This window comes from Trichoderma reesei (assembly GCF_000167675.1).
Source record: "Trichoderma reesei QM6a unplaced genomic scaffold TRIREscaffold_1, whole genome shotgun sequence".
Lineage (NCBI taxonomy): Eukaryota > Fungi > Ascomycota > Sordariomycetes > Hypocreales > Hypocreaceae > Trichoderma > Trichoderma reesei.
In genome coordinates this window covers 3665069-3680711 of record NW_006711148.1, presented here as the reverse complement: position 1 = coordinate 3680711, position 15643 = coordinate 3665069, and the positions used below count along the sequence as shown (strand labels likewise).

The following is a 15643-nucleotide window of genomic DNA, read 5'->3' as shown; positions in this document are numbered from 1 at the left end:
AGATTTCATGACGCCTCCAAACGCCTGTGGGTATACAAACAAGTGAAAACTCCCAGATGTTGAAACAAATAATGGTCAAGGCTTCGAGTCCATCAGCATCCCCGCAAACCGAGTCTCGTCTTTTGTCTGCTTCAAGAACGGGATGAGCTGGGATCCTCCCGTGCCGGTCAGGTGCTCTCCCTTCTTTTCCAACGAGGAGCTCGCCAGGTTCTTGCGGGTCGAACCGGTCCACGGCTGCTTGGACGGGATGAGGATGTACCGCGTCACGATGCCAAGGTGCTTCTGCCGGAACTTGGTCAACGTTTCCGTGGCTACAGTGTAGGCCTTTCTCAGGCGCTGCTCTGCCTCGCCTTCGGAGTCCTCGAGATCGAGCGCGAGCTGGCGGATGCTGCCCAGACGAGCCACGTGCACGAGGAACCTCGCGTGGGGGCCAGGCATGTAGTCTCTCATCTCTTCGTGGAAGCTCCGCTTGCTCTCCGAGTGGCCCTTGTGCTCGATGCCGAGGACAATGTCCCAGAACATGATGAGCGAGCTCTGGCCGTTGCTCCCGCCCCTGAGCTTCCTCCACTCTCCTCTGCCGTCCCCCTCGTCGTAGAAGACACCCTTGGGCAGGCCAGCAGCCTCCATGTTCATGGTGCCGGCTAGGAATGGCCGAATCTGGTGGTAGAAGGTCATGGGGTCGCATCGCTCGTGCATCCGCTCCAGGAGGATGCCAACTTCTTCAATGTGCGTGCTGAGCTCTTCCAGCGCCTTGATGATGACCTGGTAGTCGTGGGTCTTGATGGCCTCGATGGCACGGGTCATGGTTGGGATGATGGAGGCGGCCTTGGCCTCCATGGCGACGCTGATGAGAAGGAACCACGACTCGGACTCGGTTCCGGTAAAGGATAGCAGAGTGCTGAGCTTCTCGACGTCGGCAAAATCGTCTCCCTCACAGTGGAAGTTCCAGAGGTTGGCGCCGGCATAGGTCAGAGTGGGAGGCAGCTCCAGATGGGCCGAGATGCGAAGGAAAGGGACGGTCAATGTCGGTGGCAGAATCTATTGATGAGGTGAGTTAGCATCAAGCAAGACGAGCCTCAGTCCACGACGGTTGGGGAACGCCAGTCGTACCTGTTCAGGTATATCTCCTCCCCAGATGTATGCGTTTGCAAAAAATGACAAGATAACATAGGCTCTGCGCCACTCGGCTTCAGACTGCAAGCGATCTGTCGACAGCATGGGAAGTTGTCTGATGGCGTCACGGATGCGACCAGCTTCGGTGAGCTCGGGCAAGTTGTGCGCAACGAGTTCCCACGGCTCATAGTATGAGTCTGAAAGCATCTTGGGGAGGTTCTCCTCGGGAAGGAAGGCATTCCGTGAGACGGCAAACTTGGCCAGGTCTGTCGGTTCAAGACCCAATGTCTCTTCCAAAAGCGCGTGAGGCGACATGATGAGTGCTGCTGATATGAAGCCTTTTGTGAAGGCCACTTTTCGGTGTGCACTTTGACTGGAAAAGCACCTCGGAGGACACAGAATGAACCGGAAAGTACAGGGATGGCGGTGCTCCTTTCTCTAGTATGGTCCTGGCTTGAAGCTCCTTGGAACCTGGATCCGCTTAGAACAGGACGCTTTGGCGTGTTATATGATGTCCCGAGGAGGCGGCTGTTAGTTGGAAATCGTGGAGTTGGGGAGCAAGAGATGCTTGCAGGCAAAGGGAATCAGCAAATAGGGAAGCATCGCATCACGCCATGTGGACACTGGACATTGTTCGAGGATAGTGATCCTCGTTACCAAAAATCCATCATGAGCCCCGTTCATTCTACGGAGTACGGAGCGCCACAGGGCAATGCAAGGTAGAAAGAGAGGGAGCCCGGATCGTGGGCTGCATCTAGACGGGCGTGTACTTCCAGTTTCCCTCTGATCCGCGCGTTTGCATCCGAAGCTCCGTCTTTCCATCAAGAGCGACTAGAGGCTGGCCTAGCGCCGTGCGAGGAGGAAAGGGTCGGGGTTGGCCCGGGGGGACGAATCGACAAGGTTGGGCCGATTAGACGCCGCAAGTCAAATTGGGGAGGTTGTTGGAGAGGTGACGGATTGGGATCGGGATCCTTTGGAGCGGAGTGCTTTCTATTGGAGATGGCTTGGATTTCGAGATTGCGAGACGAAGCAGCCGTTCAGATTCGGATCCTTGGGAAGAGGGATGGGCCGAGGACGAGCAGAGGGACTCGGTCTTACACGGTGCATTCCGCCCCTACATGCGACGAGCACCACAGTGCTTCCGCTGGATCATTGTCTGGTGAGCCTGCCTCTACGGAACAACTATAGTTACAGGCATGATTTATTAGGTTCATAAACAGTACTGGTTCATGTAGCTGCGGAAAACCTTGATTTCAACGATGACATTAGGACTTACATGGCCCTCAGGAGCTGGCCTTGTAAAACGCTCACCGTGAGATGTTTCGTGAGATCTGTTGGTAGGCATCCCCAGACAAACAGGCGCGGGTTCTGCTAAAGAAGCCCTCTCAATCATATGAACACGCTGCGGGTGATTCCAACGGCATGTCATGAGGCCTAATTACACTGGAATGTCCTAGAGAACCCAGTACCTAGCGAGCATGCATCTACATATTCCATACCAGCTAGACCTTGACCAGTCTGTGCGTTCGAAGAGGTCGTTAGGCATCTGTGCAGTTTTCGCTTCTGTCACCTCCTGTCTGTGCATCTCGATGAGTCCAAATGATGTCCTCATGACATTATGCAAGTCCCATATATATCCAAGATAATCTCACCGTAATTGATTTCGACTTCGAGAGAAACAACATCGAGGTGCGGCTCTTCGGCCTCGGAAGTTCGGAAGAAGGAACGTCAAAGACGGAAGTGCGGATTTGCAGCCGGCTTCTGATCCCTGGTTGCCGTCATGCGGCTCTTCCAGATTGGGTAATTCTGCAATCGATAAGCCAGGGGGGGTGCGGCAGGACGCGGAACGACGCGGGACAAGCAAAAAGGAAAGGAAAATGCATGACATGCAGCCGCTTGGAGGAGGAGGATTAATTAAGCCGGTGCTGATTAAGAGAACCAAGAGCGCCACCTTCAAAGGACTTGGAGAGAGACTGAGAGAGAGAGAGGAGAGGCGACTACAGACTCACTCTGAGAGAGAAAAAGAGTGAGAGAGAGTGAGAGAACCCTGTGAGAGAAAGTTGCCTCCCTTGATGCCGCTGCTGTCCAGACTGCTGCCTCCTCCCACCTCCCGAGTCTTGTCCAGACGTGCGCTCTTTTCATCCAGCTTCACCATCCTCATCACTCCCGTCTTCAGCATCAACCGCATCAACAGCATCAACAGGTTCCACACCCGCAAGATGAGCCTCAAGGCCTTTGTCGAGCGTCTTCGCAGCGGCGCCCCGCCCGAGTTTCCGCAGGACGCAAACTCGCTGCAGTTTGCCCAGAGCCTCGACTCTCAGGACTCGATCCGGCACCTGCGCGACGAGTTCATCCTGCCCACCAAGGCGTCGCTGAAAAAGCGAGCGTTGGACGGCACCATTCCTGGTAAGCAGGGCAAGCAAGCCTCATACACACATACACATACACACACACTCTCACTCTCTATCTGTGAAATGGCTTCAGGGGCCGAACGAAGGAAGAGCGCGAGATAAGGGAAAAAAAGCAAGAAGAAACCAAGAAAAATCAAGACCCAACAACAACCCTTTCATCGTTCTACTAGTTATATTAAAGGCTACGTCTCGTCGCGGCTGCTAATTGGACGTTGCAGGACAGGTGAATAGCGGCACCAACGGTGTCAATGGAGCCGGTGCAAGAGCAGCTGATGCTGGAGCTGTAGCTGGAGCTGGAGCTGGGTCTGGAGACGACGAGCAAGGCATCTACTTTGTGGGCAACTCGCTGGGCGCGCAGCCAAAGGCCGTCCGCGAGTACGTTCACGCCCAGCTCGAGACGTGGGCGTCGGTGGGCGTCAACGGCCACTTCACCGACATGGCCGCCTCGCCCCTGGTGCAGTGGCAGGACATGGCCGAGGACTGCGCCAACAAGTCGGCGGACCTGGTTGGCGCGTCCCCCAGCGAGATTGTCTACATGGGCACGCTGACGGTCAACCTGCACATGCTCATGGCCAGCTTCTACCGGCCCGACGACAGGCGGCACAAGGTGATCCTGGAGTGGAAGCCCTTCCCCAGCGACCACTACGCCATCGAGAGCCAGATCGTGTGGCACGGCCGCGACCCGGCGCAGAGCATGGTCAAGATCGAGCCCGACCAGGGCTACGTCATCTCGACGGAAAAGGTGCTGGCCACCATCGACGCCCACGCCGACTCCACGGCGCTGCTGCTGCTGCCCGGCATCCAGTACTACTCGGGCCAGTTCTTCGACATCCCGCGAATCACCGCCTACGCCAAGGAGCGCGGCATCGTCGTCGGCTGGGACCTCGCCCACGCCGCCGGCAACGTGGAGCTCAAGCTGCACGACTGGGACGTCGACTTTGCCTGCTGGTGCACCTACAAGTACATCAACGCCGGGCCCGGCGCCACCGCGGGAGCCTTTGTGCATGAGCGGCACGGCAAGGTGGAATACAGCGGCGACGGCGACACCGAGGCGCCTACATACCGCCCCCGCCTGGCCGGCTGGTACGGCGGCGACAAGCGCGTGCGCTTCAACATGGCCAACACGTTCGTGCCGACCCCGGGCGCCGCCGGCTTCCAGGCGTCGAACCCGTCGGCGCTGGACCTGGCCGCCGTCTCCGCGGCGCTGTCCGTCTTCAACAAGACGAGCATGCGCGAGCTGCGGTCCAAGGCCCTGGTGCTGACGGCCTACGCCGAGCACCTGCTGGACCAGATCAACGCCGAGGCCGGCACGCCCTTCTTCACCATCATCACGCCGCGGGACCCGGCCCGGCGCGGCACGCAGCTGAGCATCCTGCTGCGCGAGGGCCTGCTGGACGGCATCGCGGAGGCGCTCGAGCGCAACGGCGTCATGTGCGACAAGCGCAAGCCCGACGTGCTGCGCGTGGCGCCGGTGCCGCTCTACAGCCGGTTCGAGGACGTGTGGCGGTTTATGCAGATTCTGCGCGGCGCGTTGGGTCTTTGAGCGAGGGTTTCGGAAAAAGCGAGGTGTTTAGTCCTTTGATAGCGTGACTCGAGTTTACGTGGGATATGAAGATGCATGGGACCGGGCTATTGGATGGGATTGGGTATGATATCAATGACAGTTTGCATCATTCAAAGGTAGATTCTGATTTCATGAACATATCCTTTAATTCCACGCCGTCTATCCTATTATATTGCTTCCCTTGGTCCCCATCACCAGCCTGTTCCCCCCAATCTGTTAAATACTACTCATACCACTTATACCGCATCCTCATTAAGGAAGTAGTAGCCCCCTCCATTACAACACCCAAACCCCCCTACTCCTCAAGAGGAGAATCCGTGCTTCGAATCACCTCCCTCCACTCATCCAAGATCCTCCCCGTCTCCGCCATCTTATTCCTCACAACCCCCTCCGCATCACTCCCCAGCACCACCCTCACAGGCAAATCCCTCCCCTTGGCCACCCCCGTCCCCGTCAACACATCAACAACCACCTCGGCCCCCTTGTTCACATCCCCGAGCTGCCTCCCATCCGTGGCAACAAGCCCCCTCCTCGCCCTCCCCGTCGGCGTGCCCTCGTCCTCATACGCCTCAAGCCTCGCCCTCGTCGACACCCTCGTGCCGGGGTTCAGGAACCCCGTGCGAAAGTACCCCGGCTCAATGACCGTCGCCTTGATCCGAAACGGCTCCAGCTCGAGGGCAAGCGTCTCGGCGAGTGCAGAACACGCCCACTTCGTCATGGCGTACACGCCCGCACTCGGCGACCCCCTCCAGCTGCCCAGGCTCCCAAACGTGGCCACCACGCCCCTGACTCCTCCTCCTTCTCCTCTTCCCTCATTCTCCCCAGCAACAGGCTGAGCGCGCATATGCGGCAGAAACGCCTGAATCGTCCTCATCGCCCCAAACACATTCGTGTCGAAGCTCGCCAGCACCTCCTCGGGACTCGCCTCCTCGATCGAACCCTCGAGGATGTAGCCCGCCGCGTTGATCAGGTAGTCGACGCGGCCGTGCTGCGCAAAGACCTGCTCGGCGAGGTCCCTGGCGACGGGGAGGGGCGCCGTCACGTCGTAGGGGAGCGTGTGGGCGCCGGCGGCGGCGAGGTCCGCGATGCGGGATGGGTTGCGGGCGGTGGCGACGACGGTGTGGCCGCGGCGGAGGGCGGAGAGGGCGATTGCGTGGCCGAAGCCGGAGGAGGCGGCCGTGATGAACCAGACGGGGGGCATTGTTGGGTCAAAGGGTCAAAGGGGGGGGTGATGATGATGTGGGTGATCTTGGTGGTGATTTGTGTTGTTGCGTTGTACTGGACGTAATTGGGTGTACAACGTTACTGTAGTGGAGGCTGATCTTGTTGTTATTTGTTGTGCTGAGAGTGTGTTGTTATATAATAAGAAACGGTCCAGGTATCACGGTGCTATGTATCGGTGATGATGATGGTGTTGGTGATGGTGTTGCGGGTGTAAGTCAATTGAAGCACCACAACAGCGCCAGCCAGCTCTCCCCCTTTTTATATCCATCATTCCCCAACACTCAACCTCCATCTTTGAATCATTTCAAAAATAATCTCGGAATCCACACCTTCGTCAAAAACACGACTCAAGATCGAATGATCCTCCAAGAGAAAGGCATCAATCATCCAGCCTTATCGCCATCTCAGCTCTTCGGCGTTTACCCTCGACCGAAAAGGACCGGCCCCACTGATTTTCGGCCTTCAGCTCGAGCGGCCGAACCGTTCCGGGGGTTTCTTCGACTAACCCTCTCCGTTGATTCACATATGGTGCCATCACCTTATGTCCGCAGGCGCGTCGAGAGGCGTCACTGGACGGCGCCAAGTGTTGTCTTAACGCCGATAGTTATCTTTCAGGTGGCCTGCGTGATTACCAAATTTGTTTCTATCAGGGACGGAGATGGCTTCGGCGATGAGAACGATGATGACATAATGCCGCCTGAGTCCCGTCTTCATCAGTACTTGTACCTTAGGTACCTTATGACTGACCCGACCAAATCAAATCAGCCGTCATTCGCCCACGACAGCTTTTTACCTTCACCTTCAATCTCATGGAGATTCAGTCATCAATGATTTGGTCTGTTCAGGTCAGACACCGACGGAAGTCGAGCTCCGTCTCCGTCAGCGGGGTATGAAGCCATTACAAACCAAGCTCGATTTGCGGACCGAGAAAACCGCATCTATTCTCACGCTCATAATCGCAAATTGAATGGCAACTCACTCATATTTCCCGACCACGATCGTCATCGGCAATTGGAGCGGGAGAAAGATGAGCCAACTCGCAGATGCTTGGCAGGTCGAGATTGTAGGATAATTATCCGCTCTTCAGTGCTTACTGCTACCTGGGTGTGAGGGGAAGTAAGAGGAGATGCTGTGGGAATATGGTGTGTTTTTTTAGCACCTCCATTGCTTCTCCGCAATCGGGTGGGAATCAGTGGGATATCTTGCGCCGAGGGGAAGCATCACGATTCGACAACAATAGGTTCATTCCTCTTCGCATCCAGCTGTTCATCTTTTACAGATACGAGAGCAGAGACAGAAGCCAGCTGAAAGGGCATTGACCACTGCCAGCATCAGCCACCACAAGACCACCTGAACCGGGCATCACCAGCAGCATCACCAGAAACCACCAACCAGCATCATCGCCATGGCTTCCTCGTCCATCCCCTGCCCGCCCCGCGGCATCTACGTGCCCGCCGTCGCCTTCTTCCACCCCGACGAGACGCTCGACCTCGACGCCATCCGCGCGCACCTGACGCGCCTGGCCCAGGGCGGCGTCGACGGGCTCGTCATCCAGGGCTCCAACGGCGAGGCCATGCACATGCTGCACGACGAGCGCCAGCAGGTCCTGCGGCTGGCCCGCGAGGTGCTGGACCAGCACGGCAAGCCGGGCGCCGTCATTGTCGCCGGCTGCGGCGCCCAGAGCACGCGCGAGACGATCCAGCTGTGCCGCGAGGCGAAAGACGCAGGCGCCGACTATGCGCTGGTGCTGTCTCCCAGCTACTGGGGTGAGTTCTATACCAATCCATCTTCCCTCCGTCATTGTCATCATCATCATCTCCCTCATCATCAACACATGATGAACATGCTGCAACTGACACACCGAGTCCGTCGGCAATGCAGTCGCCGCGATGCAAAAGCCCACCGTCTTCAACTTCTTCAACGACGTCGCCGCCGCCTCGCCCCTCCCCGTCCTGCTCTACAACTTCCCCGCCGTCACGGGCGGCATCGACCTCGACTCGGACCTCATCGCCGACCTGGCCGCCGCCAACCCCAACATTGTCGGGTGCAAGCTGACCTGCGGCAACATGGGCAAGCTGCAGCGCGTCGCCCACGACCCGCGCATCGGCCGGCCCTTTGCGGCCTTTGCGGGCAAGACGGACTTCTTCCTGCACGGCCTCGTCGGCGGCTCCCACGGCGTGATTGCGGCGACGGCCAACCTGCTGCCCAAGGCGCACGCGCACATGCTGCGGCTGTACGACGAGGGCAGGCTCCGCGAGGCGCAGGAGCTGCAGACGCGCTTCAGCAGGGCGGACTGGGCGCTCGTGCAGCTGGGCATTGCGGGCATCAAGGCGGCGCTGCAAAAGTACTATGGGTATGGCGGCGGGAGGAGCAGGAGGCCGTTGCCGAGCGCCGTGGATGCGAAGAAGCTGGATGGCGAGGTGGATGCGGCGGTTGGAGGGTTGGTCGAGTTTGAGAATGCTCTGTGATTGATGCTGTGATATACCTAGATCTAGACTTGGACGAGAGAATGGGTATTATATATATACATAGGTATCATCAGCGTGTTTGCGACATCATGACCAGCTTCAAGTCATCTCTATCCACCACCACCACCACCACCCCTATATATCCATCTGAATCTCCAAGCATCTAACACTCACATTGCTACTCTCCATACTTACATATATACATACATACATACATGTACCTACCTACTCATCATCCATCTAAATAAATACCCGTCGCCTTATTCCCATCCTAGCGTCCCCTCCAAAACCCCAACGTCCAGCCACCATCCACCACCATCTCCTGCTATCTCCTCCTACTAGTAGTAGCCAAATCTCACCTCCACTCAACAACACCTCCAACTCCAATCCCATCACAACGTCCGGCTCCTCGGGCCAATCCATCCAGATAACAGTGACACTGCATCTCCAGAAACTACAGCATCTCAATGCACACATTTGTCCTTTCTTTTCACCTGCCAAACACTTTTTGATAGCTATTCCTGGCTGCTGATATGCTCCCCACTTTCTCTCTTCCCCCCCACCTTGGACCCCATCTTGCTGCTTCTCTAGTATGGCGGGGTAAAATAGGCATGAGAGATTCGGGTTGAAAATAGGGGACCAAGGGGGGAGTAAATAGGTAGGTAGCTTCTCAAAGTCGGTCGGTGATGGAGCTGTCGATGTGACCAGTTGCATCACCGGGGTCCGATCGCGTCCATCTCGTCTCGCGGTCACCCTTTCGTTCCTCTCACCTCTTGATCCTCGTCATCTTCTCATTAACTCCCCTCTCCTCCATTCAAACCAGTTTCTTTCATCACCATCACCATCACCACCACCACCATCACCGCCATCATGTCCTCCTCCTCCTCCTCCTCCTCCCAAGAAACCCGCCTCCTCCTCCCCATCATCGACTCCCACATCCACATCTACCCCGAATCCGAAGTCCCCAACCTCGCCTGGTGCACCCCCGACCACCCGCTCTCGGGCCAATTCTCCGTCGACCAGTTCAAGCACGCCGCCCGCTCCGCCCCGTCCCTCCTGGGCTTCGTCTTCGTCGAGACCGACCGCAAGCACGATCTCGAAGCCATCCTCTCCCCATCCTCCTCCCCCTCCGACCTCGACGCCGCCTGGGACGGGCCCCTGCGCGAAGTCCGCTGGCTCAAGCGCGTCGCCCTCGGCACGCCCCTCCCCGGCGAGGGCCACACGCCCGAGGACAAGCACCTGTGTCTCGCCATCGTCCCCTGGGCGCCGCTCCCCGCCGGCGAGGCCATTCTCGAGCAGTACCTCGCCAGGGTGCAGGACGAGGCCGGCGAGGCTTGGCCCAAGATCAAGGGGTTTAGGTATCTCCTGCAGGACAAGCCCCACGGCACCATGCTCCAGGACAAGTTCATCGAGGGGCTCAAGTACCTGGGCAAGCGCGGCTTCTCCTTTGAAGTCGGCATCGACCAGCACCGTCGTGGCAGGAAGCAGCTCGAGGAGACGGTCGAGATGATTGGCCGCGCCCATGAGGGTGTCCCCGACGACGAGAAGGTGACGTTCATCATCAGTCAGTTCTCTCTCTCTATCCCCCTTTTCCCCCCCTCCCTCAAACATATTTCAACCCCAAAAAATCTAGTCCATAACCTAAAGCTAATCACACCAAACAAATGTGTTTATTCATATACCGCCAGACCACCTCTGCAAGCCAGACCTCACAATCTACAACGTCTCCTCCGACCCCTCCTTCACCGCCTGGCGCACCGCCATCTTCTCCCTCGGCAAATGCTCCCGCACATACATGAAGCTCTCCGGCGCCTTCGCCGAGATGACGCCCGCCCTGCGCTCCCAGCGGGATCCCTCCCACCTCTTCCAGTCCCTGCTGCCCTGGCTCGGCGTCGTCCTCGCCACCTTTGGGCCCCGCCGCCTCATGTTTGCCAGCGACTGGCCCGTCTGCACCGTCGGCTTGGAAACGAAGAAGAAGAAGAAGGATGCTGCCGAGGACGATGGGCAGGATGAGGAGGAGGAGGATGAGGCGTGGCCCAAGTGGAGGGAGGTGGTGGAAAAAATGTGCTGGATGGCGACGCTGAGCGATGAGGATCGGGCCATGATCTTTGGCGGCACGGCCAAGGAGGCGTACAGGTTGTGATGAAGGGAGCGGGCAATAACGGGATGCTATTTTTTTCACTTGAATGCGTGCAATTGTTCGGAAACAACTACCTTGATGAAATGTCAAGTCTGCTTCTTTTGTCGAGCTATTCAGCCATGAAGCGGCCTCTATACAAGCCCAAAAGGGGTATGCATGACCGTTCATCAGCATCATTCACTCCCGTCACAAACACCACGCGAAGAAAACCTGTTGTGTTGTTTAAGAAATCAAAGGGTTTAGCAAAAAAAAGTCTCATTAACATAAATCATCATCATCTAGAGCAATCATCCCAGAAAAAGAAAAAGAGGGATAACAAGAGTAATGAACGAAAGTCAAGAAATGATAAAAAGCCCCTCGTCAGCCACTGTCTCGAAAGAAGAGAAACCCCCAAAAAATACTCAAAAAACACGTCGCTAACCCCCCCACCACACACTGATTCTCACAACAGGATATCAATCACCAAGCCCGTCCTGACATTGGCAAGCAAAAGCTCGGCCGCAATTCTTCTTTTCAAACGACAAAAGAGGGAGAAAAGGGGGGAAGGGATAAAAAGAAAAGGTCAAAATCGCAGCAGCACGCTTTCATACAAGAATTTCCTCCCATCCGTTTCCCGGTCCAGATCAGCCCAAAGAAGAAACATAGGGAAAGGGGGGAAGAGGAGGCAATGGCCGGTGACTTGGCAGGTTGGTCCAAAGGAATGACGAGAAAAAGACTGTCAAAAAAAGCGCATAAAAAGCAGGGCAAGACAGAAAAAACAGGCCTCCTTTTTTGGTCACGTCTTTCCTTCCCTTCATCACCAGGTATGACAGGGCCGTGAATGTGTGTCGTCGTGTTCGTCCGTCTCATTCAGCCAGATGGCTCAGACTTGGTTCATCCATTGCATAATCGTCTTCGCCCGTAGCTCCCCCATCTTGTCATGTTTATTTATTCAGAATGCCGCTGCTCCTGGCACCGCCCGGCCGAGGCAAGCCGCCTCCGATGCTGCTCTTTCCCCTCTCATGAGGCGCCCTCATGACCGATCCTGGGGCCCGGATACCGGAGATGCGATTCGCCGGGTTTGGTCTGGCCATCTTGGACACCGAGTCTGCTCGCTCCAACGTCGGCTTCTTGGACACCGAGTTCCTCCTATCCGCCGTGGGCGGCTGGCGCTGCGTCGCTGGTTGGGGGGCAGCAGCTTCGGGCGCGGGCTGCGGCGCGGGTGTCGCGGACGTGACAGTCTGCATGCTCATCAGCTCTTCCGCCAGCTGCACCAGCTCGCCCTTCTCGACCCTCTCCTGCTGCAAGCTGACGCGCAGCTCGTCGTTGTCGCGGCGCACCGTCGTGATGACGGCCTCGAGCCGCTGAATGTCCGCCTCGAGCTCTCTGATGGTCGCGTGGTCGCGGGCCGACTGAGCCTTCCACTGCTCCATGTCGGCGTGGTCGACCATGGTCATGGTGGAGCCGTGGCCCGCGTGCAGCCTCTCGTTCTCCATTGTCAGGTTCTGGATCTTGGCCTCGAGCTCCCACACCTTCTTCTCCCACCGGTTCTCGTACGACTTCTTGAGCGCCGCCACCTTGGTCTCGTGCTTGCTCTTGTAGAGGCCGTGCAGCTCTCGCGCCACGCGCTCGACGGCGATTTCCACTTCTCGCGCGCTGCTGTTGGGCTTGTCGGGCGACGAGTTTCGCTCCAGGTCCTTGCCGGCGCGCAGGCCGGCCAGCTTGCTCTCGGCCTCCTGATGCATCATCTCGGATGCCTCCCTCCGCTGCTCGCTCTCCTGCAGCTCGTGCTCCAAATCCTCCTTCTCCCTCTGTGTCTCGATAATCTCTTCCCGCACAATGCGGAGGGCGCCCTCCATCTCTTCTCTCAGCATCCGCTCCTCGCGCAGCCGCTCCATGGACTCGCCCACGCGCTTCTCGGCATCCACGACGGCCGTCTTGAGAGAGTGCACCTCGGCTTCCTTGCCGCTCAGCGACGCCTTGAGCGAAGAAATCTCGGACAAGAAGTTGGACTTGAGCGTCTCCAGCTCCCGCGGCGTGATGGAGGGGATACTCCTCGGCGTCGCCATGGGCGTCCCGTCAAAGTCGATGAGGTTTGTGCCCTGGCGGTTGGGCGTGCCCGTCATGGGCAGGTTGGGCGTGGTGCGCGAGGGCGACAGGACGTCGCGCCTGGCGGGGGACGAGCGCTGCGAGCGTCCGAGGCGTTCGTTGTAGTCCATGAGCAGGCTGGAGGTGGAGGCGGCGTCGTCGTCCATGGCGTGATGGGCTCGCTTTGCGTCGCGTCGTCCATTGGGCGTCTGGCCCAGCCTTGCCAGCATGGCCGCGTTGGGGACGGCTGAAAAGGCGCTGAATGCGCTGACGTCCATCGTGTCGTCGTCGCCGCCGGGGTGTCGGTGGTGGGAGCCGTCCATGCTGCCGTCGCCGTTGTCCTCGTCCTCCTCGCGGATGCTGCCGCTCCTGCGGCCGTCCTCGTAGATGCCCATGGCCCTCCTGAGCCCGTCGCTGCCGTTGCGCTCGCGGTTGTGCACCACCTCGTCGATGCTGCAAGACTGCTGCTGCTGCTGCTGCTGCTCGTGCGCTGCTGCTGCTGTTGCCCGCGATGCCACGTCGCCGCCGAGGCTGATCTTAACAGGAAAACGTCGATCGGGCGACACCTTGCGCGGGCTGCGCACGCCTCCACTCGCCTTGAGCAGCGCGCCGTCCAATGAGCTCCTCTGGCTCTCCACAATGCGCAGCGGCGACAGCTCCGTGCCTGACATAATGCGGCTGTGGCGCGATTTGGCGGGCGAGATGTTTTCCTGGTTAGAGCGTGCGTCGTCGGTCCTGATGCGCAGCGGCCGCGCTGCCGCCGTCTCGGGCTGCGAGGCGTCCGTCTTGGACGTGCTGCTGCTCATGGCATCGTAGAAGTCGTCGTCCGACTTCCTGCTGCTGGCGGTGGACGAGGACGAGTTGAGCATTGCGTCGTCGGCCGGCGAGAGCGGGGACGTCATCCTCAGGCAAGGTAGATGCGCAAGGGAGAGAGGGAAGCGGTCGCTTATTATTGTGTGCTGTGTGTTTCCCTTTTTTTTTTGTTCCTGTTACTCGTCGCCTCTGCGCCCTCCGTGAAGGGCTGCGTCTTTCTGCGTTGTGCCGCGCTGTGTTGCGACAGTCTCCCTGGGATGCGTCCTTTTCCCAGGGCGTCGGTGAGTGAGCAGGTACTGGCAAGGTGAGGTAGTATTGATGTGAAGGTGAGGATGGAAACTTTTGGTGTCACTGGCTGCAGCGACTCGATTTAGTACCTACATACAGACAGCAGGTCGCTGCACCGACTGGCATTTGATTCGTACCTGCTTCCAGTCTGCCAGGCCCCAAAGTCCAAGGGCCCTGTCCGGCCTTAATAAAAGGCCCCCCCGCGAACTGAGGGCTTATGCTCGCTGCGGTTGTTTATGCGTGCATTTGTTGACCCGGTAACTTTTGCGCGCTAGGCCGCATCGGGGCTAACGCTGCGCTGATGTTCACGTGAGGGACATTGCAACAGTTTCACAGTGGACAGAGGGCCCTAGAAAGGGGGCTGTACCTTGCCGTGTACCCTGTGCCATTCCACCTTGGTACCTGCTCTGGCCTTACTCTGGCTGGCCCTACATACTACCTACAGGTACCTACAGAAACAGCAAACAGGGACAGGAACAGAACCAAAAAGCCTCTGCGCTCAGTGGCTGCACTCGTCCCTCGCTAGTGATAGTCCTCCGCCCTTTGTGGCCGCCACAGATATCTACTCGACAGCTTCATCTCAACCCATAGGAAGATAGTGACTCTTTAGATTGCCGTTGGCGAGCATAAAAAAAGCAAACAATTCTCATTCTATCCACGTATACTTAAATGGCTTTTATTGTCGTTTTCATAAAGTCGTTACCTAAGAACGCAACCCGTCCAATGCACCGTCTGTAGTGCTTTTATGGCGAAGAACCAGAGAAGAGAAAAAGCAAGGGTAGGTCATAAGGTCATTATCAGGACTTGCCCCGACGTCTTCTCTCATTTCCAGGAAAAAAAGCAAAACCCGCACGTCTTTCGCAGAAAAACAAAAATGCAACATCAAAGAACACAAGACATCCTCAAAAGCTAAGCAGCAAGAGAGAGAGAGGAAAAGAAAGGGTCGAGGGAGAGAAGAAAGACAAGAGGAAGAAATAGCAGAGGCCAGAGTCCACGGGAGGCAGAGATGCCTTCGTCCCCGCCGTACCTTAACCGACCGCATCTCGCCTGAGATCATTACAGGAACCCTCCATCTTTCTCCCCCCCGTGACACTCCGCCTCTCCAAGAGCCGCGGAGAGGATACCGAGAGAGGACGGAAGCCGACAACCAATGTGCCGCCCATTGCGTGCAATTAAGTTCCGCCATGCAGAAAGAAGCCGTCACTCATCAGCCATGTACATCCGTGACAGGGCATCGTAAGTAACATAGAATCGATGGCTCGTCGTGAATTCATCATCGCGTCTTTGGCCTGTTGCGCAAGCCCATGAGTCGTCTGCGGGTGCATGGAACCCCAAAAGAAGAGAGAAAGGGGGGGGGGAAACGAGACCAAGATACACGGCAAGGAATGTCGTTACATCGTTGGGAAAATGGCGGCAGATGAAGCAACAAACCAAAAACGAAAGAAAAAGAAAAGAAAAGAAAAAAGGAAGAGGAAATGGTGCCACAAAATCGCTGCAGATAAAGATTATTTCATGACGCCGCCGCTGCCCCCTCCCCACCGTGGTTGGATGACCT

General features: G+C 57.5%; 6 protein-coding genes across 6 annotated transcripts; 3 read left to right on the top strand and 3 right to left on the bottom strand.

Annotated features, from left to right (window-relative positions):
* Positions 1–75: 75 nt before the first annotated feature.
* Positions 76–1428, bottom strand: TRIREDRAFT_54260 (uncharacterized protein; the record flags this gene model as incomplete). Its single annotated transcript, XM_006961432.1, has 2 exons — positions 76–1038; positions 1111–1428. 2 exons carry the CDS (start codon positions 1426–1428, stop codon positions 76–78), a joined length of 1281 nt encoding a protein of 426 aa, XP_006961494.1.
* A 1904-nt stretch (positions 1429–3332) lies between these two features.
* Positions 3333–5171, top strand: TRIREDRAFT_44628 (kynureninase; the record flags this gene model as incomplete). Its single annotated transcript, XM_006961046.1, has 2 exons — positions 3333–3582; positions 3824–5171. The coding sequence occupies 2 exons, from the start codon at positions 3333–3335 to the stop codon at positions 5065–5067; spliced, it is 1494 nt and encodes a 497-aa protein (XP_006961108.1). The 3' UTR covers positions 5068–5171.
* A 212-nt stretch (positions 5172–5383) lies between these two features.
* TRIREDRAFT_2200 (uncharacterized protein) lies at positions 5384–6289 on the bottom strand (the record flags this gene model as incomplete). Its single annotated transcript, XM_006960901.1, has 1 exon — positions 5384–6289. One exon carries the CDS (start codon positions 6287–6289, stop codon positions 5384–5386), a length of 906 nt encoding a protein of 301 aa, XP_006960963.1.
* A 1428-nt stretch (positions 6290–7717) lies between these two features.
* Positions 7718–8780, top strand: TRIREDRAFT_53123 (uncharacterized protein; the record flags this gene model as incomplete). Its single annotated transcript, XM_006961859.1, has 2 exons — positions 7718–8078; positions 8194–8780. 2 exons carry the CDS (start codon positions 7718–7720, stop codon positions 8778–8780), a joined length of 948 nt encoding a protein of 315 aa, XP_006961921.1.
* Positions 8781–9535: 755 nt separating this feature from the next.
* TRIREDRAFT_44624 (uncharacterized protein) lies at positions 9536–11094 on the top strand. The gene is made up of 3 exons (XM_006961045.1): positions 9536–10344; positions 10469–10734; positions 10795–11094. The coding sequence occupies exons 1-3, from the start codon at positions 9651–9653 to the stop codon at positions 10921–10923; spliced, it is 1089 nt and encodes a 362-aa protein (XP_006961107.1). The 5' UTR covers positions 9536–9650; the 3' UTR covers positions 10924–11094.
* A 749-nt stretch (positions 11095–11843) lies between these two features.
* TRIREDRAFT_74534 (Hypothetical protein) lies at positions 11844–13895 on the bottom strand (the record flags this gene model as incomplete). Its single annotated transcript, XM_006961431.1, has 2 exons — positions 13450–13895; positions 11844–13401 (listed from the first exon to the last, which is right to left on the bottom strand). Exons 1-2 carry the CDS (start codon positions 13887–13889, stop codon positions 11844–11846), a joined length of 1998 nt encoding a protein of 665 aa, XP_006961493.1. The 5' UTR covers positions 13890–13895.
* Between the last annotated feature and the right edge of the window lie 1748 nt (positions 13896–15643).

Bases quoted from the DNA above. Each gene is read 5' to 3' on its own strand.
- TRIREDRAFT_44624 (XM_006961045.1), top strand. From the start codon at position 9,651: ATGTCCTCCTCCTCCTCCTCCTCCTCCCAAGAAACCCGCCTCCTCCTC. The intron at 10,345-10,468 runs GTCAGTTCTCTC...ATATACCGCCAG, and splicing joins GAAGGTGACGTTCATCATCA to ACCACCTCTGCAAGCCAGAC. The intron at 10,735-10,794 runs GTCGGCTTGGAA...GGGCAGGATGAG, and splicing joins GCGACTGGCCCGTCTGCACC to GAGGAGGAGGATGAGGCGTG.